The sequence below is a fragment of the Mus caroli genome, unplaced genomic scaffold (genome assembly GCF_978045245.1).
Source record: "Mus caroli unplaced genomic scaffold, Mus_caroli_1 scaffold_11, whole genome shotgun sequence".
Taxonomy (NCBI): Eukaryota; Metazoa; Chordata; class Mammalia; order Rodentia; family Muridae; genus Mus; species Mus caroli.
Window position 1 is genome coordinate 59,427,917 of NW_028227266.1, and position 26,690 is coordinate 59,454,606.

At 45.1% G+C, this 26,690-nt stretch overlaps 1 protein-coding gene across 2 annotated transcripts in view; it reads left to right on the top strand.

Annotated features, from left to right (window-relative positions):
- The window catches only part of Uaca (uveal autoantigen with coiled-coil domains and ankyrin repeats), an 88,045-nt gene that overhangs the window by 57,380 nt on the left and 3,975 nt on the right, over positions 1–26,690 (top strand). For both annotated transcript variants that reach the window (XM_021172627.2, XM_021172628.3), the window contains exons 4-17: positions 327–391; positions 1,161–1,218; positions 1,873–1,943; positions 2,041–2,147; positions 6,041–6,228; positions 7,877–7,914; positions 10,852–10,929; positions 12,714–12,821; positions 14,528–14,560; positions 14,739–14,837; positions 17,529–17,565; positions 18,614–18,666; positions 20,760–23,468; positions 24,996–25,148. In XM_021172627.2, coding sequence (XP_021028286.1) covers positions 327–391; positions 1,161–1,218; positions 1,873–1,943; positions 2,041–2,147; positions 6,041–6,228; positions 7,877–7,914; positions 10,852–10,929; positions 12,714–12,821; positions 14,528–14,560; positions 14,739–14,837; positions 17,529–17,565; positions 18,614–18,666; positions 20,760–23,468; positions 24,996–25,148 — 3,797 coding nt within the window. The remainder of the gene's footprint in view (positions 1–326; positions 392–1,160; positions 1,219–1,872; positions 1,944–2,040; positions 2,148–6,040; positions 6,229–7,876; positions 7,915–10,851; positions 10,930–12,713; positions 12,822–14,527; positions 14,561–14,738; positions 14,838–17,528; positions 17,566–18,613; positions 18,667–20,759; positions 23,469–24,995; positions 25,149–26,690) is intronic.

Here is a 26,690-nt window from a genome sequence, read left to right on the forward strand (position 1 = left end):
TTCGTCCCTGTGCCACTGTGTAACTACTGTGTCTCAGGCACTGCCCTCTGTGCTGAAGTTTTGGAGGCACATGAAGACAGACAGACCTCCAACCCATTAGGAACTTGCAGGATTCATTTTTTAGCTGTCTTTAGAGGTGTGTGTGTGTGTGTGTGTGTGTGTGTGTGTGTTGCATTACTAAGATGTCAAACATCTTAGAAACTGAAAGCCTGTTTACAGATTATATATACTGTCAACCAGTTGGACAAAAAATGTTGTATTTCTACGAAGACTCCTGTATGAAGAAACTAATCCTTCACACAGACTTGAAATGTTTGCTTTTGTAGGCAGGAATGCGCTTCACCTGGCAGCTAAGTACGGACATGCGTTGTGCCTGCAGAAACTTCTACAGGTAGGCATGGCGGGACACTTGCTTCTAAGTGAGACCCTAAAGCTTGAGTGCGCTCTTAGTGTCTTTAGAATCTGGGATCAAAGAGTGGCAGGCTAACCCGAACTATTCACTTACGTGTTAATTTTTCCATCCTTTGTGAAGGAATGTGAACAATAAGGAACAAGAATTCGAGGGAAGTGAATCACATAACTCAGTGTATTAAAAATAAACAATGAAGGCTTGACCTTCCTGTTGATGTGAGCTGGGGACCAGAGCTGTCTGCGGCCTAGAGCAGGCGTGAGACAGGGGAGAGCGTGGGCTCGTGTGTGTCTGTGTCTCCACACAGATGACTCTCACAGCATGAGGGCAGTGTCATGAGTTTTCATCCAGCAGCCACGGGCTCGTGCTTGCCACTTGGCTGCATGAAGCCTCTGACCGAAGTGTGCAGCCTGTGTTGATCTTAGAACTGGTTTGTTCTCAGATTCATTTTACCTCTTGCTGGGAAGAAAAAAAAAAAAAAAAAAAGAAGCCCAAACAATACCATCTTTTCAGTACTCCCGGCTATTGTAAGGGGCATATGTTTCCTGTTGGGTGAATACTGTTCGGTTCACAGTTATGTGGCATTATTATATTTGTTTCACGTCAAAATATTTAGTGTATTGTCTGAGCATCTTTACTTTCTTTGATAAGTGGAATATTTTAAGATTAAATAACAGCTGTTCACTCAAATGTGGATCTTGAATTTTAAAACAAAGCCTTCCCACATCACCCCGTCGCTCTGTCTCAACAGTACAACTGTCCCACTGAGCATGTGGACCTTCAAGGAAGAACTGCCCTTCACGACGCAGGTGAGCCGAGACTCCCTCCGGGACACGATGGTTTCTGAATACATCGAATCCCTGAAAGTAATATTTTAAGGGTTTAATATTAAATGGTAGATAAAAAAAATAGCAACAAATTTGTATGCTTAAAATTGAAATTTACTAATTGCAGCCGAAGAAGATTCATTCAGGGGCGGGTGAGATGTCTCAGCAATTGAGAGAGCTTGCTGTTTATCCAGAGGACCCGAGCTCAATTCCTTACACCCATGTTAGGTGGCTAACAAACAGCTCCAGGGGATCTGATGGCCTCGTCTGGCCTCCATGGGGACTGCATGCGTGTGCACACCGTTCCCCCACCCTACACACGTGCCCACATAATTAAAAGTAAAGTAGAACTTAAGCCTTGAAATAAAAGATTTATTCAGTGAATATTTACAGGCCGGCCAGTTTGGTAGATAGGTAGGAGGTAAGGAGGAACAACGCGGATTCCCGTTGGCCAGGAGTTCAAAGTAAATGAATAATTCTGCAGTTCTGCAGAGCTCCTCTTTGTGGTAGGCTAAGGGAGAAGGGAGTGGAGTTGGGCAGCTTGTAGAGTGTAGTATTTAGGCTGCTGTACTTGGACCTGGCAATGCTCCCCCTGTCAGCAGGTGTTCACTGTCACTGTCCCTTTGTGTCTCCAAGCCATGGCAGACTGTCCTTCCAGCATCCAGCTGCTCTGTGACCACGGGGCCTCCGTGAATGCCAAAGATATAGTAAGTCGGGTTGTTCCCGCTCGTTTCAACCGACATGTGACACTCGCTTCCTGGAAGACTCCTGCCTTCATGTCGGTTTGTTTTTCTTGTCGCTTAGGACGGGCGGACACCACTTGTTCTGGCGACTCAGATGTGCAGGCCGACGATTTGTCAGTTGCTGATAGACAGAGGGGCAGATGTCAATTCCAGAGACAAACAAAACAGGTGACTCTTTTGGGGTGGTTCCTTGTAGCAGCTGCAGGTCTGTGACACTGTTGCTAGGACATGGTCCTCCCACCTAGCTCTCTTCCAAGGAAGGCTGGCTGTCACTGGACTTGTATTGGGCTCCCTTCCCTACCATCCTTCCCCACTCTATCCCTCCGACCTCCCAACACCAGGTAGGAGGGAAGGGGGGGGGTTGATGTTATTCAAATACTTTCTGCTGATTCGGGTCATGGAGTTCCTTGGGGGTAAGTCCAGTCTTTATCATCAGGAGATTGCCAACCAGCAAACAGCAATGGAGCAGTGGGAGCACGGGGAGCAGCCGCATTTCTGTGCCCTCTCAAGAGTCCCCAGAATTCCACACATCAACTATCTGCACCTGGCAGAATCACGCCCCTGCCAGAGCAGGACACAAGTCAGAGTCAGCTGCTGTGGACAATCTGAAGCAGCCCCATATCCCACACCTAGGATGAAAACAAAAACTTATGCCCAGAACATAACTGCCTTCTTATTTTTTTTTATTTTAAAGATTTATTTATTTATTTATTTATTTAATGTATGTGAGTACACTGTAGCTGTACTGATGGTTGTGAGCCTTCATATGGTTGTTGGGAATTGAATTTTTAGGACCTCTGCTCGCTCAGTCCCTGCTCACTCAGTCCCCGCTCACTCCGGCCCAAAGATTTATTTATTTATTATTATATCTAAGTACACTGTAGCTGTCTTCAGACACACCAGAAGAGGGCATCAGATCTCATAACAGGGGTTGTGAGCCACTATGTGGTTGCTGGGATTTGAACTCAGGAACTTCGGAAGATCAGTTAGTGCTCTTACCCGTTGAGCCATCTCACCAGCCCCCATAACTGCCTTTTAAAAGAAACCAAAAATTCTCACTATTCTAGGGCCCACATTTGGGTCAGAAACCTAAGAAGACAGGAATCCTACCATGGCTATTTAAAACTTTCTAAAGGGTTTTAATGTTATAGGCACACTTAAAGACACTTTAGAAACTATCTACAGTTTGTTTCTTTACAGGAGAGAATATCTTGAGATCAAAGTAGCTCTTAGGTATCCTGGAGTTTGACAGTGGAACCATTTTGGGTTTTCCTTGGGGATTCCCCTTAGCCTGCCAGGGCTCAGTAATGCTGCCTGCAGGCCTGAGTTCACTCTGTGCCTTAAATGCCTGGTCTGGTTTCCTTCCGGTGGCTGGGATAGAACACTCAGACCAAAAGCAGCTCAGGAGAGGAAGGGGTGGGGTTATTTTAGTCTACAGAGCACTAATGAGGGAACCCAGGCCAAAGACTTGAAGCAGACACCACAGAGGAACTCTGCTTGCTGGCTGACTCTCAGGCGCATGCTCAGCTAGTTTTTATATACAGTCCAAACTCACCTGCTTAGGCATGGAGCTGCCTGCCCACTGTGGGCCAGGACCTCCTACGTTAATTAACAATCAAGAAAATCCCCCACAGTATGCTTGCAGGCTAGTCTGGTCTAGATATTCCCTCTTCTCAAATGACTCTAAGCTGGTTCAGGTGTCAATGAAAACTAGCCAGGACAGAGTCTCTTCATTGATATTTCCTTCTGTATTTAATGCTAATTCAGTCGACATGGTCTGGTAATTTCTATCTATAATTGTCTCATTTCTTGATCAATTATGTCACAATGCTTACTTAGACAAGAACTATGATTTTGGTTATTTCCTATTGACATATAACTGGAAAATATTCCCTCAATTGTTTTCTTTATTATAATATTTTAGCCAGAATTTCTGAGCATTTATAATTACTAACATATACCCATTTACTTTAATTTTATTCTTTTTAATGTGCATCCTACTGTTTGTAACTCACTGGAAGTAGACAGATACAATAAAGTAATATTTAGGTATCAGAGTTTTTAGCTTGAGTTTTTATTATGCAGATATTTCTTTTTGAATTGTTTTCTAAAATTCTTTTGGCATATATTCCTTGAACACAGTGCTGTGTTACATAAGGCTATCTTTATACAAGCACATGTTGTATATTGATCATATTCTGCTATTGCTCCGTGCCCTCTCCACTCTGTTACGTCCCCTTTATTTCAAAGAAGGAAATTCTTAAGTAAGGCACCAGTGATTGAGGCATCTTTGCATTATCCTGTTTACGTAGATATCACGTGCCCAATTCCAGGCATGACTAAGAAGATTCAGTTTTGAAGTTAAACTTAGGATTAAAGAAGGGTGACCACGCAGACCCCGTTATAATGTTTGATATTTCTATTGACCTTACGTGTTTCAGAGCACTTTGCCTTCACCGGAAATTCACTCAAATTCACTCTCAAAGTGAGGAGAGTTGGTCATATTTGTATAAGCTTGTAGCAGATGGTTTGGGAAATATAATTTTTGACACTTTTTAAGTTTTTCTTCTTGTTATATCTCTAGCATTTTTTTAATCTAGTAAGAAAATTTTTATTAGTTTATGTATAGATGTTTTGATAGCAACTACAGAGGGGTGTGGCTACAGAAGAGAGCATGCATAGAAAAACAAGACAAGGATATTCAGTGTTCACAATTGAAACAGGAGTCAGACATTATATGAGTTTCTTTAGTGGCAATGGAGTAAGTCACTTGATTGGATATGGGGTCAGTCACGTTAGTGGGTATAGAAGCAGACACTTCAGTGGATATAGGATTAGTCGCTTCATTAGCTGTGGGGTCAGTTGCTTTAGTAGATAGAGGGTAAGTCACATAGTAGCTATAGGATCTGTCAGTTTACTAGATATAGGCTCAGTAACGTTATTAGCTATGGAGGGAGTCACTCATTAGATTAGTTCACCCACTTTCAGAGATGCAGGATCTGTCGGTATTTCTTCGGGTGTCTGTTCCCTCAGTGGTAAGGGTAGACGTGACAGGACTTTCCAGGATTCTCCTGACTGAGTTGGGAACTTAGTTGTACTGCCACATGACTGTTCTTTGTAGACACAAGTCTGAGATGCTCCTGTGGAAACAGGATAGATTCATGATAGTGTGGGTAAACTTCTGAAAGGCCTGCCTACGAGGAAGCAAGGCTCTTTCATCCTACCTCCTATGCTTTACTTATTTATTGGCTTGCTTATTTATTTACTTATTCATTTATTTATTTAGGGCTGGGTCTCATGGATCCCAGGCTGGCCTCACAGTTGCCATGATGCTAAGGATGACCTTGGTCTTTTGATCGTCAGGCCCTTATCTCATGGGTGCTGAGATCAGAGGCACATACAACCCTGCCTGCAGGGTACGGGGGATCAAACTCAGGGCCTTGTGCATGCTAGGCAAGCACTGTGCAACTGAGCTGTGTCCCCAGCCCAGCAAGACTCCTTTAAACAGGACATCAAGAGCAGAATCTGACTTCCTCCGATGGGGGAGGGATTTGTAGGGAAAGTCTGTGGGAATTTGGTTAGTTCACCGAAGTGTTTGAACATTTGGGTTTTGAGCCGACAACTGTAGTTGGGGAAGATTTTTGCAGCCAGTTAAAAGGACATTGAAGAACTGGAACAAACTAGGTTGACTTAGTGATTGACATAGTTAAAGTGTGAAAGGGGACAGAAAGACAGACATGGCGTGCATGCTTGTAAGCCTAGCACGGGGGCCAGGGTAGTGAGAACAGGGCACAAGATCACTCTCTGCTACACAGTGAGTTTGAAGCTGGGAAACAGCAACAAAACGAAGTTAGATTTCTCTCTCTGCAACAGGGTTTTTGTTTGTTTTAGAAATGGGATGAGTTAAAGATACAAAACGATGAAGTAATATCTGAATCCGTAGGAAATGTAACTTCTTGAGGTGACATATGCTCTTTAAAGGGGAGGCTTTCCTAACAGGGTATTTCTGGAATATTCCTTGGAGTTTCCACAAGGTCTTGTTTTTTTCTGTCTGCTCTCAGGACAGCTCTGATGCTGGGCTGCGAGTATGGTTGCAGAGACGCCGTAGAAGTCCTCGTGAAAAATGGTGCCGACCTGACCTTGCTGGATGCCCTTGGCCACGACAGTTCTTACTACGCAAGAATTGGTGACAACCTGGACATCCTGAACCTACTGAAGACGGCGTCGGAAAACACCAACAAAGGCGGTGGTGGGTTTCTATGAAGGACATGTTTTTTAAATGTTTGCAAGTTTTAGTTTTAATTCTGTGTGTCTATGTGCTGGTTTGTGGAGTAGGTACTGTGGAGGCCAGAAGAGGGCCTGGGATCCCTAGAGCCGGAGCAGCGGTGAGCTGCCCTGCGGAGGCTGGGACTGAACTCCTGTGTCAAGGTAGCTGAGCCATAGTGACGTCTGACTCCTCAGGGCACCTCTGATCACTGCAGCCTAACTCTAGCTGAGGAAGAAGAGGCAACAGGGATGTCCTACTAATACTGCAATGGACACATAAAAACTGCCCATGCTAATGTTAATAAGGAGAAGTGAGGTGATCAGGTTTACACTTACCAAGTTTTTCATTTCTTTGTTTTGAGACAAGGTCTTCGTGTGTAGTCCTGGCCATCCTGGAACTCAGTAGACTAGAGTGGCCCCACAGAGATCCTAAGGCTGTTTTGGGTTTATGTGTATATATGTGTCTGGAGTTAGTGCCGTTGCCTGCTGAGACCAGATGAGGACGTCAGATCCCCTGGATCTAGAGTTACAGGCATTTGTGGGCCATCAGAATGGATGCCAGGAACTGAACTTGAGTCCTCTGCAGGAGCAGTCTATGCTCTTGACCACTGAGCCACCTTTTTAGCCCTAGGCTGTCAAAAAAAAAAGTTTTAAAGAAGGTATTAGTGTATTTAAAATATTCATCTGGCACATGCCAAACGCCTGTGCCAGGTATGTGCCTGACTCTCCAGGAAGAGCTGGAAACTGTAGAACAGCTCAGTAAAGTTAGCTGCTTGCTTTCTCTGGGGAGCGTCTGTTAGCATTTTGAAGTCTACCCTTTCTAGACTGTTCCATACCTGTAAGGAAACATGTCCGCCACCCTCACTCTGAGCTGGACCTTAGCTGTGTCATATGATGCGTTTGCAAGGCTGTTCCTGCATAAAGTTTGTTTGTAGCATAATTCTTATTGAAAGGCACAATCTCATTTATTTAAACAAAGCAACTTTAAGTAGGTGGTGTTTAAGTTATTTAGGTTTCTACTGATGTGTGTGTATTTTTACATATTTTATAATCACCTAGATTAGCCCGTGGGGGGAGGAGAGATGGCCCAGCAGTTGAGAGCACATGCTGGCCTTCTACAAGATCTGGGTTCAGTTCTCAGCACTCAAGTTGGGTGGCTTCTAACGGCCTGTGACTTCAGCTGCGCAGGGTCTGCTGACCTCTGTGGGTACTGTACGCATGAATCCCCCAACATGCTCATAAAGAAAAAAAAAAAGCAAATCTTTAAAAACATCATTCCCTTCCATTTGAATTACTCAATTACAGGAGATGCATATTTAAGTTTGTGCATAACTTGATAATTTACCTTTCTATTTATATGAATATCATCATTTAAAAAAATCTTCACAATTTTGATAGGTAAAACAGACTATCTCATATCATTTTAAATGTAAGTTTTGAGAATAAAGGAAAAAGTAGCAATCTGTAAAGGAAAACTGGATGTGTGTCTCAGTTGGGGAATACCTGTCCGCCCATGTCACCCTGACGGCATAGCTGGGGAAGCCTCCCGAGGTTACCCTGATGGTGCGGTTGGGGAAGCCTTCTGCCTAGGTCATGCTGCTGTCTAACGGGCCTTCTCTTTACATCCCCAGGGAGAGAACTTTGGAGGAAAGGACCGCCTTTGCAGCAGGTGTGTCTTTACTTACATTTTAATAACTGCTTAACCGTACCATTTAAGTCATGTCTTTAGAATTGGCCAGTTGTTACACGTGGTGTGTTTTGAGTTTAACCACTGTTGTCTGCCCTCAGATAGTCAGTGCCCACAAGGTATGTGTTCAGGGCATGAGGTCTTGTTAATCATACCGCACTTTCCAGCCTGAGGCAAGGGGCTTTGGGTTCCTACTTTCCAGTAGGAAGTCACATCCTGACGAGACCTTGAACATGCCACCTCGTCCTGTACGAGAGGCGGACCTTACGAGATTCTTCAAGGCATTTTGGCCTTAAGAACAGAGCTGATTATGCTGTTAAGAGAAGATTCTTCCAACGAAATAAGAAATGAAGGGGAAAGTGGGTTTGTCTTTGTGCTTGGAGGCAAGAGCCTTGCTGTGTAGTCCAGGCTGCCCCTGGTCTTGCTGTCCTCCTGTCTCAGCGATAATAGGTGTGTGCCAGCACACCCTCCTGAACACAGTTCAAAACTGATTATATATTGTGATTTCAATACCACTGTTAATGTCTTATTTCTTTTCCTTATTTCTTTCTAGATATGTTTAATTGGAGGGAGGGGCTTGACTAATTTAAAAAATATCATGATCCATAAAACACTTTAGTTGGTTCTAATTTTAACAAATCTCCTTGTGAGCCGCCTCCCTTTGCATCCCGGTTTGAGTGAAACTCTTACACTGTCTTCTCATCTCTCCGAGTTAGAATGGGGCTTGGTTCACGACACCCTGGCTCCAAAGCCTGAGCTGGCAGTCTCCCTCCTCTGCTGGCTGCTCCCTTCCGGGCTCCCCACTTTGCTCTAGTCGGGGAGTCCGGCCACTTCCCAGCTCTGAGGAGGAAGGAACAGGTACTTTCCCAGTATCTCCCTCTCATCACACTGTCCGCCCTGTCACACCATCTGAAGGCCGTGGCGCGCCTGCCATTCACTCCATCAGAACGTAGCGCGCATTCATGCATGGGTCTTGTCTGTTGCTGATGCTTCTGTCTGGAGCAGCTGCTTCCAGTCTTCCCTGTTGACCAGATAAACTAAAGAGCAGAGTTCTGGAATACACATGTATTTAAAATAAAGCGTTATTGATTGTCAGTATGCAAATGGAACTTTGTTTCCTGATGTAAGGATTATCTCAGTGAATGCAAGGAATCAATATTTTGCTGGGAACTGAAGACAAAATGGCTCCAATTCCCATGTTTCTTTGATTTATTGAACATATATAGAGAGATCAATTGTAGATTGGATTTGTTCTTTGCTGTGTGTCTAGTGTCAGAGAGCCCAAATGTAGTAGACAAAGGCAGGCTGGCCTTTGTTCAAAGGGGATTTGTTGAACACCTGTAGGGTGCCAGTTGCCTGTTCTAAGTGCTGAGGGATGTGTGGTGTGCTGAGTCCCTGCCCTCCTGCAGTGCTCCGGTTAGTAACAGGGATGCACCGTGAGCCAGGGAAGACATGGTGTTATGGCAGATCTGTGATAAAAGGCCACCCAGAGGGATAACAAAGCCAAGAGCACATGCCATGAGAGGAGCCTTCCTGAGGGAGGGCGTGCCAAGGCCAGTGTGACAGCAGTGGTATGCACAGTGTAAGGAGGCCAGTGCCAGGTTAAGAAGGGCTTTGTGTGTCCAGGACTTTAGATGTATCTCATCACAGGACTGCTGACTAGCAAAGACAGGATGGAAGTCCCCATTCTGTATGTGGCACTGCCACAGGAAGCCAGCGGTGCCTGGAAGGTTCCCCTGAGCGTTAGCACTGATGTAGTTAGTATGTTTCAGGCTGGCAGGATGAGAGTAGGCAGTGTGAGGGAGGGAAGAAGGAAGAGGGAGTCAAATGGAATGATCTGAGAGCTGTCAGATGCCATCTGGTGACCAAAGCCAGGAAAACAGTGCAGACCAGATGATGGTTGCAGGACTCTGTAATGGAGCCCTGCCTGCCTTCTAATGCTGCATCCAGACCCACTCAAATGATGCTCTAAAGCTTGATTAAACAAACCTCATATAACATAGAAAAAAATAGACCCTCGGAGAGTTAAATCAGCAGCTTTAAGAAATAAAAACAACTCAAGAAGAGAGAACTCACTTTCTGGATTAGCTTTTGTGCAGACTTAAAGATAGGTGTGCATGAGCACCAAGGGAGAGTGTTGGTCCCCACTGCTGCGTTGTGGTTCTGTTAAAGCTAAGCTGGAATAGAGTTGCAGCAGCAGCAGGTGTGTAACGGCAGAGGCGTACCCAGCTTAGTTCTGCGGCGCTCTCTGTGCAGCTGCAGCTGAACCACAGTCTGTCTCTTTCCTCGATGGCTTCTGGAGCTTCTGCTCCAGCCATGTTCAGAGAAGCCGATACTGTCTTTCAAACTTAGTATGATCTCCCCTGCCCCCAACCACCACCACCAGTGTTTTTAAGTGGGTCTGTTCTTTCGGTGGTGGGCGGCAATTTATAGAATGCCTTTTTTGTTTTGTGTTTCTCATACATTTTTTTTTTCATTTTTAAACATTTGTGACTTTAGTTAAGAGGTTTAAAATTCTGATTTACTTAATGCCGTCCATTTGGCAGTTTTAAATGGAAACACTGCCACCTTGTGGTGAGGATGGGGAAGTGTACCATTGAATGAAAGCCACCTATGGGTGTAATACCCATTACCTTAGTGATTCTCAACCTGGGGATGGAATGACCCCTTTTCAGGGGTCACCTAAAACCATCAGAAAACACATATATTTACATTATGATTCATAACAGTAGCAAAATTACAGTTATGAAGTAGCAACAAAAGTAATTTTATGATTGGGGGTGGGCTACCACAACATGAGAAACTACATGTTAAAGGGTCTCAGCATTAGGAAAATTGAGAACCACTAGATTAAGAGAAAGTGTACTTTTCTGTCACCTTGTACATCCTAACCACTGTTTTCTTCATGTTTTACAAAAGCGGAATTTGTCACACACTCAGGATGAAGGAAGCGTGAAGTCACCTCCGAGGGAGCAGAGGGAACCCCACAGCTTTCAGGTAATGAAAGAAGCAAGCGTCTGCTTCCTGCCCGGCAAACCACACAGTCTGAGGCTCAGCTCACACTGCTGCCAAGTGTGGTGACCTGACTCCAATCCCTGGGTCCCACAGAGTGGAAGGAGAAGGCCTATCTTGTGCAAGTGACTCCCCTCCCCCACACACATACGCACACACATTAAATGAATTAAATAAACAAATGCTTGTAATTCAAGAGGAAAAATGATTTGAATGTTGCTTACAGTGAGAAGAAGAGAGTTCGCAGATTAGCAGGTGAGACTGTGGGGACCCTAAGGAAAACTCTCATGGTCCCTTCCTTAGGAATGGACTTTTCTTATGAATCTTATATAAGTAAGTCAGTAACACTGAAATAAGTATATATGTGTGATATAACATATGATTACCATATAAACCATACATTTATGTTTACTCTAGAAAATTATAGTGCTTACAGTGAGAGCCACTAATGCTAAGGAGATAAAGCCCAAACTTAAAGTAGTATTTGTTTTGATTAAGAAAAATAATTCCAGTAAGCTAACTGCACTTTCACTTCATATTGGCTAAAGTTATCGGAAGGAATTACTATGGGTTATATTGTAGAAAGACCCTTAATCAGTGTCCTTGATTGAACTACCTTCAGACTAAATGAATGATACTTTCAGTCTGACAGAACAAGAGTGTTTGGTTTGGGTTTTTACTTAGTGGTATAGCGTTAAGAAAGTAGACTATTGCTGGATGAGGTGGCTTGTGACTGTATTTGAGAGGTGGGGGCACAAAGGTTGTCACGAGTTCAAGGCTAGCCTGGGCTACTGAGAGATACTCTATCTCAAAAAAAAAAAGGGCTCGGGGATCAGGGGTGGAGAGATGGCTCAGTGGTTACGAGAACATACTGCTTTTTCAAGAAACCTGAGTTTGGTTCCCAACAAGTATGAAAGGTGGCTCACAACCTACTGTGCCTCCAGCTCTTGGGGATCCAGCACCCTCTTCTGAACTCGGGGGCCCTGTAGTCACGTGGGTGTGAGTACGCGCGCGCACACACACACACACACACACCCCTAAAAATAAAACCTAAAACATATAAACTGAACCCTTCTATGGAATATGGTAGTGCTCTGCCTAGCCGTCATGTGAGGCTTGGTTATGGAGAAGGACTGGAGCGTCCTCCTAAGTGTGGGAACTCTTAGGCAAAGGCTAAGAGTGCACGTCCATCTGCTACGGTGTCTTCAAGAGTTGCCTGCATTTCCCCCTCATCACAATGACAGTTATGTGTTCTTGTTTGCTTGTATTTACCAGCTATGACAGCAGTGATTTAATGTTGGTTTTCAGATTTCTCCATCATGTGAGAGCTGTTGAGACTATCACATATGAATGAGGGGTGTGGCTTGTGGCAGGGCATGTTCAGGGCCCTGAGCTTGAAACCCAGCATTGCCAACAAAGCAAAATGCACAGAAAACTTTTTAAAAGATTTATAGTTATGTGTGTGTGTGTGTGTGTGTGTGTGTGTGTGTGTGCGGGCACCTCTAGACCAGAAGATCTCAGATCCCCTGGAGCTAGAGTTACAGGTGGTATCTGCCCAACAGGGGTGCCAGGAATCAAATTCAGGTCCTCTGCAAGAACAGAAAGCACCCACCTGTGAGGCCATCTCCCCAGCCCCACAGTCCCCCTTTCCTATCATGTATTCTTTAAAGTGTTCTCTAGATAGACATCTGCATGTGGTAGAGATGTGCTTTCAACATCTCCCTGGGTTATTGCTCTGTTGTGTTGATTTGTTTTCTTTATTATGAAAGGATCTAGAGATTGAAAATGAAGATTTAAGAGAGAAGTTGAGGAAGATTCAGCAGGAACAGAGGATCCTCCTGGATAAAGTCAATGGCTTACAGCTACAGTTGAATGAGGTAAATAGTCTGAATTAAAAAGAAAATCCAAAAGCTGTGTTACCACGGTAACAGTCATCTGCAGTCAGTCATCGCCTGCAGCTCTTCTCTTTGCATCAAGATACTAAAGAAGGCGCACTTGGGTCATGGCCCTTAGTGGGTTCTGTAATCTTATAGGAACCACAAACTTCAATTGATGGTTGTGCGTGCGTGTGTGTGTGTGTGTGTGTGTGTGTATGTGTACATATATGCACATATATTATGTATATATACATAGCATTGGACAGGTGACAGGCTGACAGTGGTCATTTAGAAGAGAGGACAGATCACCACGGTACTTCTGAGGGGCCTTCTTGTGGGAGATTCTGCTTCACTGAGCTTTGAGGGAAAGACAGGTGGAGTGAGGCCGACGTCCAGGGGCACTGCTCCAAGCAGAGTCCCAGAAGCAGTGACATGTGGCGCATCCTCTGGCATGTGCACCTGATGGGTGTTTCAGCAGTCAAGAGCATGTGCTACTCTTGCAGAGGGCTCAGTATTCATGCTCAGACGCTCACAGCCTGCTACTCCAGCTCCAGGGGACCTAATACCCTCCTCTCATCCCCACAGGCACCCGCACTCATGGGCACATCTGCTTACACATAAATACACATAATCAAAATAAAGTAAAATCCCTTTTCAAATGCATGTGTAAGAAATATCCTTAAGTTCTTGAGGAAGGGGGAAATTCTTGTAGTCAAGTTTAGCAGAGTCTCTCTCTGAGTGCACATCTTATCGAGGATGAGTTGTCATGGTGACATCTTAAGTGATATTTGTGTTCATGAGGAAGAGGTACTCTACGGTTGTCTTTTCGATGCTACCTTCTTTAATCTTGTAGCCTGAGATGGCTCAATAGTGTCATCTTGCAGTGAGGTCACTTTGGGACACACAGGTGTACAGCTCCTGACTTGTTCACTCACTGTTGAACTGAGGAAAGCCCAAAGTGTCAGCTACCCTAGGAGAGCCTTAGCTACCCTAAGAGAGCCTCAGCTACCCTAGGAGAGCCTCAGCTACCCTAGGAGAGCCTCAGCTATCCTAGGAGAGCCTCAGCTGCCCTAGGAGAGCCTCAGCTACCCTAGGAGAGCCTCAGCTATCCTAGGAGAGCCTCAGCTACCCTAAGAGAGCCCCAGCCCCAGGATATGGATACCAAGCACACATTGGAGAAACACAGAAGCAATGGATTGTGCAAGGAAAGGAAATCCAAAAATAAAACTCTACACTGTCCACTGTTAGCATTATCCATGAGACAAGAGGATGTTTTATGTAGGAATTAAAAGTAGGATGTTTAAAGAGGGAACATTCAGATTCCAAAAATAAAACTGGAGACGTGTCCCATAACCTCTACAAAGGTAGGGACTTGGTGAGTGTGGAGAACAGGAGGCAGAGCATGGGAGAGCCTCAGCCTCTGAGCTGATAGGTATCCCAGAAAGAGAGCAGAGCGAGGAAGCAAGCACTCGGACTGAAGATTATTGACAGAGGCGGAAGAGCGGGTGAGTCTGGAGACACGTGACTCAAGCATCAAGCTGTTCCTGCAGCTCACAGGACAGACGTGGTGCCCAGAGACAGGCTTCCTCACACCCTTGTCCCAGTTTTAAGGACACGCCCCACTCCTTCCCAAGCTGTTTCCCAGGCTTATGCTCGCTAAGGTAAATGTTCAAGAATTAAAACGTGTGTCTTCTTCTTAACCTTAGGAAGTAATGGTCGCAGATGATCTGGAAAACGAGGTAGGCTGCCACGTTTTATTTTAAAGCTTGTGTGTGTCTTGTAAACAGAGACTGGGACTGAAGGGAAGACTCAGGTCTTCCCTGAGAAGGGCAGACACACGGGTTCCTATTTCAGAGCAGAGGTTTACCGCATCTCAGGCACAGGCTCTGCTTACTCTATTTCTCCCTCCCGTTTCAGAGAGAAAAGCTGAAGTCCCTTTTGGCGGCTAAAGAAAAGCAACACGAAGAAAGCTTAAGAACCATCGAGGCCCTGAAAAACAGATTTAAATATTTTGAGGTACAAAGAAGTTTAAATTATTTTCTTTTATTCTTTGTCTTCACAGTGAATAGCGGGAAGGGGCCTGGTGTCGGAACTGAACTTGAATTATAAATTTACTCTTTATTTAATGTCCCTAAATGTGTTCCCTAACTGCATGCCCCTTGTAGGCTAGGTGAGAACATCTCAGCTGGTGGTGGCGTGTAGGTGACATTTAGTTCCTTTCCAGATTCTCTTCCTGAAACTGCTCCCTTGTCTTGTACTTTTTCAAAATCTTACATGCTGTTTTATCCTGTGAACTTGTAGTGGAGTGACTCTAAAAATGGGGAAATGCCACGTAAGTGATCAGGGACGCCGCAGGCTCTCAGGCAGGGCTCTGCTGGGCAGGCTTCTCTCTCAAACTGTTTGTGATTGGACAGATGTGCACATGTGGAAGGTCATTGCACAGGTAATATTGGGGTACTTCAGTACATTTTAAAATTTAAAACAAAATAGTGTTTTGATTTAGGAGTGCCTTCAAAAGGTTATTTAGAAACACAGCTTTATAAGCTTCAGAGTAAGTTGAGGAGTTAAGGATGTTTCCCTCTGTTTCTTTGTTCACGGTCCTGGATGACATTTTAATAATGGTTGTGAAGTCTATCAGTAGGCAATGTTTTCACACTCAAGCTGCTCAGCACGGCATGCAGTGACACACGAGATCCCCATATGAAGGCTTCCTTTTTATTTGTATTTGAAGGGCTGTGGGACAGAGATTTACCCAGTAAGGGGCTCACACATTCTGCAAATGAGTCATTTAAAACTCTCAATAGGCTATGATAAACTATAGAAAAGTAACTAGGATTTCATATCTCAAAACCAGCATGTAGGTTTTCTAAGCCATGTATTCATGTGTATGTATGTTTTGCTTGCATGCATGTCTGTGCATCACCACCTACTTTTAACTTTTTATTTAAAAGCATAAATATAACAGTTAAGAGCACTCATTGCTCTTCCAGGAGGTCAGGTTTGATTCCCAGGCCCCACGCGGCAGCTCACGACTGTGTGTAACTCCACTTCCAGGAAATGCAGTGCCCCCTCATGGCCTTCATGGACCCAAAGTAGGTGGTATGATCTTAGCAGGGGGCGCACTTCCCGAAGACTTCCATCTCCTTAGCACTGTGTGACATTGCTTCCTCCCGCAGTGGGTGTGGCCATGACCCATGTCCTGTTTAGTCACTTTCCCGTCAAGACAGTGAGGACATTTCCCTTCGTCAGTATGTATTTATTGTGATGAATTTTTATACAAGCAATGTTTTTTTTTTTTTAAACAAAAGGAAACTCCCAGGCCCTACCTATATGTACTTAATGAAATTAGTCACGTAAAGCCAGTACAAATCATTTAAACTCAGCACTCCCTGTCCATGGTCCTGAGCTCTGCATCCATAAAATGAAAGATAGTAAATAAAAAATATTGGGAAATGTCTCTATTGAACATGTGCAGTTGTGTTTCTTATTGTCATTTTTCCCAAAATAATCCCATACACTATTTGTGCAGCATTTCCCCGTGCTGGACATTATAAATAATCTGATCAGTTAAAGTCTGTGGGCGGCAGATGTACACAGTCCAAGCCGACACTGCGTCCTGGGAGCCATCTGAGTGTCTATGTCTTGACACCCATGGACATACAGAGCTGACCTGAGTGTTCACAGTATTCTGATGAACTGAGTGTAAACAAATTGTATGAAGGCATTTATCTTGTTCAGATTTGGGCGAAACCTGGGGACTTTAGAATGAAGCTAGTTTATGCTGTAATTGAGAAATTAAGAAAAGACAAGAAAACCAAGTTAAGTTTTTATTTTTAACTCCTGTATGTATTGTGTCCGCCCCACCCCTCACATGCACATGTAAGTCCATCAATAAATGATTACAGACTCTAGTATTAAAAGCCATGTAGAACGAATGCTTACACATGCTTCTCCCTGTCTTTGGGGCACTGCATTTAGTGGAGGTGAGTTAGTTTAGTTGTGAAATGCAGGGTGATATTAATTTCGGGGCTGGTTTTGCTGTGTTCTCCTAGGCTGGAGGTTGGTGTTGAGCTGTTGAAGCTGACTCACGCTGACCCTTGGGGTGTAATATTTTCACCTCTGCACTAGTCTTTGGACACCCCCACTGGGAAAAGAGACAGTCCAAGTGTGTTTTAGCCCTGGGCATCTGAGGTGTCTCTCTGCTCTTTTCCCTCACCGCTGTTCTGCCGTGTGCAGGCCTCTGCCTTGGTTTAGTTTGGCAACAACAATCTCTGCACCTCAACAGCCTGCTTCTCTACAGCTTGAAACAATGGATTGCAATCCCCCAGAGTCAGTCCCTGCTGTGGGCTTTCCAGTTCCAGGAAATCCAATTCCATCGCCTTGCCTGTGGCCACTTCCTTCCTCCCCTCCCAGGCACAGCAGGAGCAGAAGGGCAGCAGCAAGGTGCTCTGGCCTTTTGCAGCTCATTTTTCTTGTGTTCAGAGCAGTGCGGTGTTTGCGTGCAGCACTTGGCTGAGCTTGTCAGAGTGCTTAGAGAAGTGCTGGGTCCAGCTGACCCTGTCGGCAACACTCTGTCCTTTGTAGGCCAGGGGAGCAAGGCATGTGACAGGCTGTTTTCAAGGATGGGATCCCTTAGAACTGAAATAGACAGAGCATTTGACAAACCGCAGACACCTAAAATGTTTTAATTCTCACTTCTGATTTCAGAGTGATCACCCAGGACCCGGAAGTTACCCCAGTAACCGTAAGTATGAACTCATGGGGTTTTGTTCCAGTTGAGAGTTCAGGACATTGGGGATGGCTGTGTCTGTAGGCTGGACCTCCCTGTACACACAGCCCGTTTGCAGGTTACACCCCAGCACACGGAGGGGAGGCTCAGAGGAGCACTGTGGCCCATGGTGAAATGTGGTAGGCACAGAGGCCCTGCATGCAGTGCCCATGGGAGCCAGAAGAAAGCTTTGGAGTCTCTAGAGAAGACGTTCAGACAGTTGTGAGCCGGTTTAGGGGTGCTGGGAATTGAACCTGGGTCCTTTGAAAGAGCAGCTGGTTCTCTTAACCACTGTGCCAACTCTCTGACTTACTTTTTTCCCCCAATGGAAACAAATACAGTTTTCTGATGGAGAGTGTGGGTGGAGAGTGATCTCAGTGTGGGTAAATGTTTCACATGTTTATAAGCGATTATTTATTTGTTATTATAGGATTACCCATAACTCATCTCCTCTATTGTCTTATTCTCTGGTTTGATACATTTTCCCTGGAGAACCTATCTTTTTGTTTCTCTATTAAGATCAACAGTAACGTTTAACCTGTAACTTTGACTTATTATATACATTTTACTGTAATCATGTAGCCTATAAAGTATATATTTTATTTTAAAATGTGTGTCTCTGTGTGGATAAGTATTCCCACAGAGGCAAGAAGAGAGCATCAGGCCCCTGGCACTGGAGTTACAGGCAGTTGTGAGCTACTTGATATGGTGTTGGGAATTGAACTCATGAAGAAATAACAAATAACAAATGCTCCAGCCCAGTCTTATGTATTCCCAAAAGCCAACCTTAGTACCTGTTGTTCAGCCGACTGTAGGGACTTTCCTTTCACTGAAAAAGGAAAAATATGCCTACTTTAGAACAAGAAAAGGTTCATATTGTACTGCTTTTATTTTGATTATATAATAAAGGACAAATTATACCTACTGTAGCCTACACTAGGCCAACTTGGGCATGAATATGTAAATATCATTTATTGGTTTTAATTAGGAAAATCAAAAATATCATTTATTGGTTTTTAATTAGGAAAAGAAGACATGCTGCATAAACAAGGTCAAATGTACATGACAGAGTCACAGGTAAGACGTTTGTTATTTAACTTAAAAACCTGTCTAAAGGGGCCAGATGTGGTGGCGCTTGCCTTTGCAGGTGGATCTCTGTGAGTTCAAGGCCATCCTGGTGTACATAGGAAGTTCCAAGTCAGCCCAGAACATAGTGAGACCCTGTCTAAAAAGAAAAACAAAACATTTTCTAGAAGAAAACATTTGGATCTGTCTCAGAAGGAGAAACCCTTCATATAACTACTAAGTATGTTATCACTGAGTAAGGTTTCCACAGTCCAAGTTGGGTTTGTTTTATTTTTAGTTTAATACAAGTATATGCTGCTATTTCTAGGGTGACACCGCTGTTTGTGGTGTCTTAAACAAGAGGTTGGCATTTCTGCCCGTCCTCTTTGATTCCAACTTCCTCACAGAATGTTAACTCTCCTCGTGTGCCCATGTAGAAGGACACAGGTGTGAATCATTCAAAAATAGTTCAGGCATTGAAACATATTATTATTAATTTTTTTGCAATTAAATATCCTTTGTTTTGAAAATAAAATTTCCAAGAGGTAGAATGTTGGCTAATTTTCGTACCTGTTTACCCAGCATGCACGGAGCCCTGGCTCCCATGCCTAGCACTACAGAAACCTGGTATGCTGGCAGATGTCTGTGAGGTCAGCACTTGGGTGGTGGGGGCAGGCAAAGCAGAAGTCCGAGGTCATCTTCAGATGCAGAGATTTCTGAGGCTAGCCTCAGCTGCTGAGACTAAGAAAAGAGTAATAATGAAAGCGTATAGATGCAGATCCCCAAGTCTGTAGTGGGGAGAGTGGACAGAGTGTTTGAGAAGACTGGATTGTAATACGTGTAATGGCTTGGAGGTGTGACTCTGTCAAATTGGCAAATTATACAGTATTAGTGCAAAGATAATTGAACAATTGAGAGCTGGTTTAGAGGCAGGTCAAGGCTCAGAACATATTCTATGTTGGCAATTTCTTTCTCTTGATTCAGAGCAAGGTAGTTTTAATTTACCCAAATAGCTTAAAACAACAACAACAAAAAAAAAAACCATTCTGCCCATTGAATAATAGGATGTCTCTATAGCCCATTGAATTTATCGATGAATTAATACTTATATAAAAAACATTGTCGCTAGATGGGAAAGTAAAAATAGTTATATCAAGTCTTTCATGACTGCATGCCCTGATAGCTGAGCTATCTCTCTCAGAAGTCTAATTATACTTCTCTTCTGTCAGCATTAATTAATCGTGGGAACAAGGTATCCATCGAGTTTTATATTATGTGCTAAGATTTCTATTTATCTTCCTGCTAGAAGGGAAATGTATGTCTTTTTTTGTTAGTTGATTGACATTTCCCTGACAGTTCTCATACAGGCGGGCTTATTTTGGTGGAATTTTTAAAATTTAAAGAGCATTATATTGGAGTTAACAGTGAGGCTGCTCAGAAGTTACATATATTTTTTAGAAATTTAATAATGTGTGTGGATCAGCCAGGTGGCTTAGCTGGAAAAGGCGGGCACCTGCAAGTCTGACGACCTGAGTTCAAACCCTGGGACCCACACAGTGGAAGCTGAAAAGTGACCCTCTAAATTTGTCCTCTACCTCATCTACGTGTACCCCACAAAACAAAGAAGCAAACAAAGTTTAATAGTATAGAATTCTATGAAATTATTTACACATTTAAAGTGCAGTATTTTCTTGGGGGTTCTGATGGTTTGCTTTAGAACCTGAAGTTCTGGGCAGTTTCTACACCATGACGTATGAAGTCGTGAGCGTGTATTGTTAGAACTAGTGTTCTTATGTAAGGCAGGCATGCTGACTGCAGAAAGGAAACCGAGCCCAGGGCCACAGCTTTTTCTTTAGAAATTGCCTTAAAAGAATTCCCAAGATGTTTTAAGTGTAATAAGGAAATCCTACCCAAAACTGTTTTTCTTAACCAAAATCGATTCTTTATTTTGCTCCTCCCATCTCTCCCATCTTCCTAATCTGAAAACCTTTTGATTACTGATGATGTAGATACTGTGTAGCGCCCTCTATAAAATAGAAGTCACCACAGTGACTGTTAGGTTCTGTGGTTAATGGTTTTTGTTTGTTTGTTTGTTTGTTTGGCAGTGTGCATCACCGGGTGTACCTCCCCATATGCAGAGCAGGTCTATGTTAAGGCCTCTAGAGTTGTCTTTACCCAGTCAGACCTCATACTCTGAAAATGAGATTTTAAAGAAAGAATTGGAAACCTTGCGAACTTACTATGACTCGGCAAAACAGGACCGACTGAAGTTCCAAAACGAACTGGCTCACAAGGTGGCGGAGTGCAAAGCCTTAGCTCTGGAGTGCGAGAGAGTCAAGGAAGACTCGGACGAACAGATCAAGCAGCTGGAAGATGCCCTCAAAGACGTGCAGAAGAGGATGTACGAGTCCGAAGGGAAAGTCAAGCAAATGCAGACCCACTTCCTCGCCCTCAAAGAGCACCTGACCAACGAAGCGGCCACGGGGAGCCACCGCATCATCGAGGAACTGAGGGAGCAGCTGAAAGACCTGAAAGGCAAATACGAAGGCGCTTCGGCAGAGGTGGGCAAGCTGCGGAGCCAGATCAAACAGAGCGAGATGCTGGTGGGAGAGTTCAAGAGAGAGGAGGGCAGGCTGGTGGAAGAGAATAAGCGATTGCAGAAGGAATGCGGCACATGTGAAGTCGAGCTGGAGAGGAGGGGGCGACGGGTCGTGGAACTGGAGGGCCAGCTGAAGGAGCTGGGGGCTAAGCTGGCCCTTTCCGTCCCCACAGAGAAATTTGAAAGCATGAAGAGCTCATTATCCAATGACATCAATGAGAAAGTGAAAAGGCTGGCGGAGGTGGGGCGGGACTATGAAAGCGCTCAGGGGGAAATTCGACAGCTGAAGCGGGACCTGGAGAGTGTCAGGGCCCAGCATATCAGGCCAGAGGAGCATGAACAGCTCAGAAGCAGGTTGGAGCAGAAGTCGGGAGAGCTGGGGAAGAAGGTGTCAGAGCTGACCCTCAAAAACCAAACGCTGCAGAAAGACGTGGAAAAACTCCACGCCGACAACAAACTTCTCAACCAGCAGGTGCATAGCCTCACAGTGGAGATGAAAACGCGCTACGTGCCTCTAAGGGTCAGCGAGGAGATGAAGAGGTCGCATGACGTAAACGTGGAGGATTTGAATAAGAAGCTTTCGGAGGCAACACAGAGATACACGGAGAAGAAGCAGGAAGCAGAGAGACTGCTGGCGGAGAACGATAAGTTGACTAAGAATGTCAGCCGCCTGGAAGCTGTGTTTGTAGCTCCCGAGAAACATGAAAAGGAGCTAATGGGTCTGAAATCCAATATCGCAGAACTGAAAAAGCAACTGTCTGAGCTTAATAAAAAATGTGGTGAGGGTCAGGAGAAAATACGTGCACTTATGTCTGAAAACAGCAGCTTGAAAAAGACTCTGAGTAGCCAGTATGTGCCTGCCAAGACCCACGAGGAGGTGAAGGCCTCCCTGAACAGCACCGTGGAGAAAACCAACAGAGCCTTACTGGAGGCGAAGAAAAGGTTTGACGACACGAGCCAGGAGGTTTCAAAACTAAGAGATGAGAACGAAGTATTGAGGAGGAACCTGGAGAACATTCAGAATCAGATGAAGGCTGACTATGTGAGCCTGGAGGAGCACTCGAGAAGGATGAGCACGGTGAGCCAGAGTCTGAAGGAGGCGCAGGAGGCCAAAGCTGCCATCCTGGCTGACCACCGCCAGGGCCAGGAGGAGATCATCTCACTCCACGCTGAAATCAAGGCCCAGAAAAAGGAGCTGGACACCATCCAGGAGTGCATCAAGCTGAAGTACGCACCCCTTGCCCGCTTGGAAGAGTGTGAGCGCAAGTTCAAGGCCACAGAGAAAGGACTGAAGGAGCAGTTATCAGAGCAGACGCACAAGTGTCGCCAGAGGGACGAAGAGGTCAAGAAGGGCAAGCAAGAGAACGAGAGGCTGCGGGCAGACCTGGCCTCCCTTCAGAAGGAGCTGCAGGATAGGAACGCTTTGGCAGAAGAGGCCCGGGAAGCAGAAAGAGCGCTGAGCGGCAAGGTAGAAGAGCTCAGCAAGCAGCTGAAGGACCTGTCCCAAAAGTACAGCGACGTGAAGAGCGAGAGAGAGAAGCTGGTAGAAGAAAAGGCCAAGCAGGCCTCCGAGATCCTGGCAGCCCAGAATCTTCTGCAGAAGCAGCCGGTCCCGCTGGAGCAGGTGGAGGCTCTGAAAAAATCTCTCAACGGCACAATTGAGCAGTTGAAAGAGGAGCTGAGGAGTAAGCAGAGGTGTCTGGAGCAAGAGCAGCAGACGGTGAGCCAGCTTCAGCAGCTGCTGGAGAATCAGAAGAACTCCTCAGTGACCCTGGCGGAGCACCTGAAGCTAAAGGAAACCCTTGAGAAAGAAGTCGGGATCATGAAAGCCAGCCTGAGAGAAAAGGAAGAGGAAAGCCAGAAGAAAACCAAGGAAGTCTCCAAACTCCAGACGGAGGTTCAGACCACCAAGCAGGCACTGAAGAACTTAGAGACCAGAGAGGTTGTCGACATGTCGAAGTACAAAGCCACCAAGAACGACTTGGAGACCCAGATTTCCAACTTAAATGACAAACTGGCCAGCCTGAACAGGAAGTACGACCAAGCGTGTGAGGAGAAGGTCTCTGCCAAGGACGAGAAGGAACTGCTCCACCTGAGCATCGAGCAGGAGATCAGGGACCAGAAGGAGCGCTGTGACAAGTCCCTGACGACGATCATGGAACTGCAGCAGAGGATCCAGGAGTCCGCCAAGCAGATCGAAGCCAAGGATAATAAGGTAGGCACGGCACAGACCTCGAGGCTGGGTGGGGGAATCCTAATGTACGGCAGTGGCCCCTTAGCACAGAACCCCACAGTCCGGTCTACCAAGCCATTTGTAAAGCACCACCCTTCCAGTTTGACCACAGGTGTGTGAAAAAAAATTCTAAATTGGAAAAGCACAAAAATCAAAGGCATTTCTTCTGTCTGTTCCCTCAGCTGACGATTAGGGACGGAGGGGAGACTAAAGCTCACTGTCTTGTAGCAATGAATCCGAATCTTGTGGGCTTCTGGCTGCCAGGAGTCAAAGTCACTGGGGAGCATCCAGACTCCGTCTCCCTACTCACCTATACCAGCACGCTGAGCCCAAGTCACCATGCATCCTGCCCACAGGCGTTTCTACAAACCTGGCCTGGGATGTTTGGTCCTTTTGGTGCTTTGCTGCGCTTTGTGCACCTAACCCTTCACCTTTACCCTCAGTCCTCAGTGGCCAGTCTAGCCTGTAGCCAATAGTTCCCCCCAGACTTCAGGTTCATTTTAGCTTTGCTGTTCGTTAAATTAAAACATGTTAGGAGCAGGATTTTTAATTTATCTTTCCCTCTTGGTTTTCTTCCTTGTGGTTGAGTTTTACAGAATAGGTACGCATACTATTTTTGAAGCTGTTAGATGTCCAGTTTATATCATGGAGATGAAAACTGATCACAACTTAATACATTCACTAAGTAATTATGAAATGGCCTGTATGCGCTGGGGAATTGTGGAATGAGTAAAAGCAGCCTCGGCCTCAGCCCTCCCCAGCAGCACGGCTTCCCATAGAGCTAGCACATTTAAATCCGCTCGGCTTATGTGCAAAGTAGTTAGGATGCAGTAACACGTCATTGTGATAGCTGAGTCCTGCATCTACTTATGCATATTGCCAGTTATTAAACAGCGCGATTCCTGGGACAGCAGAGGCGGCTTAGCAGTTAAAAGCACTTGCTGGCTGCTCTTCCAGAAGACTTAGCACTGATGTTTTGGTCAGCTCACAATCTGTCACTCCAGTTTGGGGGGGAACATGACGCCATCTGCTGGCCTCTGTAGGCACTGCACACAGACACATTAAAAATAAATTAAAAACAAACCAAACCAAAACAAAAAAACTTGTTTGAATAAATACTACAACCCTTGATGAGAAGAAAGCCCATAAGTTAATCCTGTGTGCACACGAGCCAAGCTTTTTCAGTCTTCACGCTCCATCTAATAAAACCCCTTTCCAGTGTTAAACATCAGAGGCCCCTTCATGCTCAGAGAACTAGGCTCATGTTCCAGGCTTAGGACATTCATGATGTTTATTCTCAATTTGGTGTTGTCTTTGGAAGACATTTACTGGAATTAAGTCCAAGAACTTGTACAAATAGTATGCTGTGTATTCTGTCGGTAGACTCTTGGCAGCATCTTACCCGCTGTTTAAAGTTCGTGTCTCAAGTGAGGAGTGATTTCTGTGTGAGGGTTTTCATCCACAAGGATGGTCTGTGTTTTCCTACAATTTCTCTCTGTCTCTCAAAAGATAACTGAACTTCTGAATGATGTCGAAAGACTAAAGCAGGCGCTCAACGGCCTTTCTCAGCTCACCTACAGCAGTGGCAGCCCCACCAAGCGGCAGAGCCAGCTGGTGGATACTCTGCAGCAGCGAGTGAGGGATCTGCAGCAGCAGCTGGCTGTGAGTGTCCCTGGCACTGAGGGGTAGGGTTGGCGGAGTGAGCTAGTGAGTGTGACCATGTGTGTGAGTGTGTGACTGTGAGAGTGTGTGTGTGTAAGTGTGTGACTGTGAGTGTGTGTGTGTATGTGTGAGTGAGTATGTGACTGTGAGTGTGTGTGACTGTGAGTGTGTGCATGTGTGAGTGAGTGTGTGACTGTGAATGTGTGTGCAAGTGAGTGTGTGAGTGTGTGTATGTGTGAGTGAGTGTGACTGTGAGTGTGTGTGTGTGAGTGAATGTGAGTGTTATGTGTGTATGTGTCATGAGTGTGTATGTATTTTTGTGTGTGAGAGTGTGTGAATGTGAGTGTATATGAGTGTGTGAGTGAGTGCGTATGAGTATATTATGTGTCCATGAGTGTGTGTATTTGTGAGTGTATGTGAGTGTGAGTATATGTATGTTATGGGTGAATCCGTGTGTGTAAGTATGTGTGTGTGAGTGTATGCACGTAGCTTCCGTGGAGTTGAAATGCATTTGAAGCTGACTTTACACTCGTGTGGGATCTTTATTTAATGTTACCACAACTTATAGTATGATAGTGCCATTTATTTGATGCCTAATGTGTGCCACTCCAATAAGCATCTTGTTGTCCTCTCTCTGAACTGTGCCTCTGGTGCCATTCTTCAGAGCAGAGTAGTTTAGGGAGACTTTCTTGGCTCATGGCTCTAGAGGGGTTGCATCTGATGAAAACCTGGCTGTGTCACAACATGGCAGGAGCTGTCACACGGGAAAGCCAGAGCAAGAGGGGCCAAGCTCTCTGCTCATAAGGACCCCATTCTGGTAGGAAGAAGCCTGTGATGATGACATTAACAATGTCATTATCAATATTGGATCTAATCACCTCTTACCTATGGGCGGTGGTGACTGGGAACTACCTCTAACACACAGAGTCTGGGGCCGGTCACATTCAAACAGCCTGTTCCCAGGAAGGAAAGGCTAGCATCCATGGGGAACTGGCCTGAGTGTGTAGAGCACTCAGCTGGGTGAATGGGAGGTAGAGGGTCTTCCAGGCCACGGAAGTAGAATGAAAATACCCAGAGGTGGTATCTGGCCACCATCCGGGGGTGACAAAAGGCAGGCCTAGTGAGCACAGTGGAACACATCTGTAAGTGGCATCAAGAGCAGAGGTTCTGGGAGGTGGCACAGCAGGGGACAGCACTTAGTGCACAAGCCTGACAACCGAGGAAGGTACTTACTGGTGGGGTGGGAGGAGAGCGCTTCCTCCAGTGTCCCATTCTAGGGGTCCAGGGCTGAGCTACCTCTTCCCTTTTGCAGTGCTGGCTCAAAGACTCCAGGGGGATGCCTCCTTACAGATGAGAGAGAAACCACGCTTGTCAGCTTGGTCTTCAGAGTCCAAATAGCAAAAGCCATGTGTTTTTAAGAAATATTTATGTTTTTTTTTTAAGTCTCTGTGTGTGTCCATCTACATCCACATTCCCATTCCTGTCCTCCCACATGAAAGCAGTATTCATGATCATTAATAATAGCAACAAAAACAAAAGCTT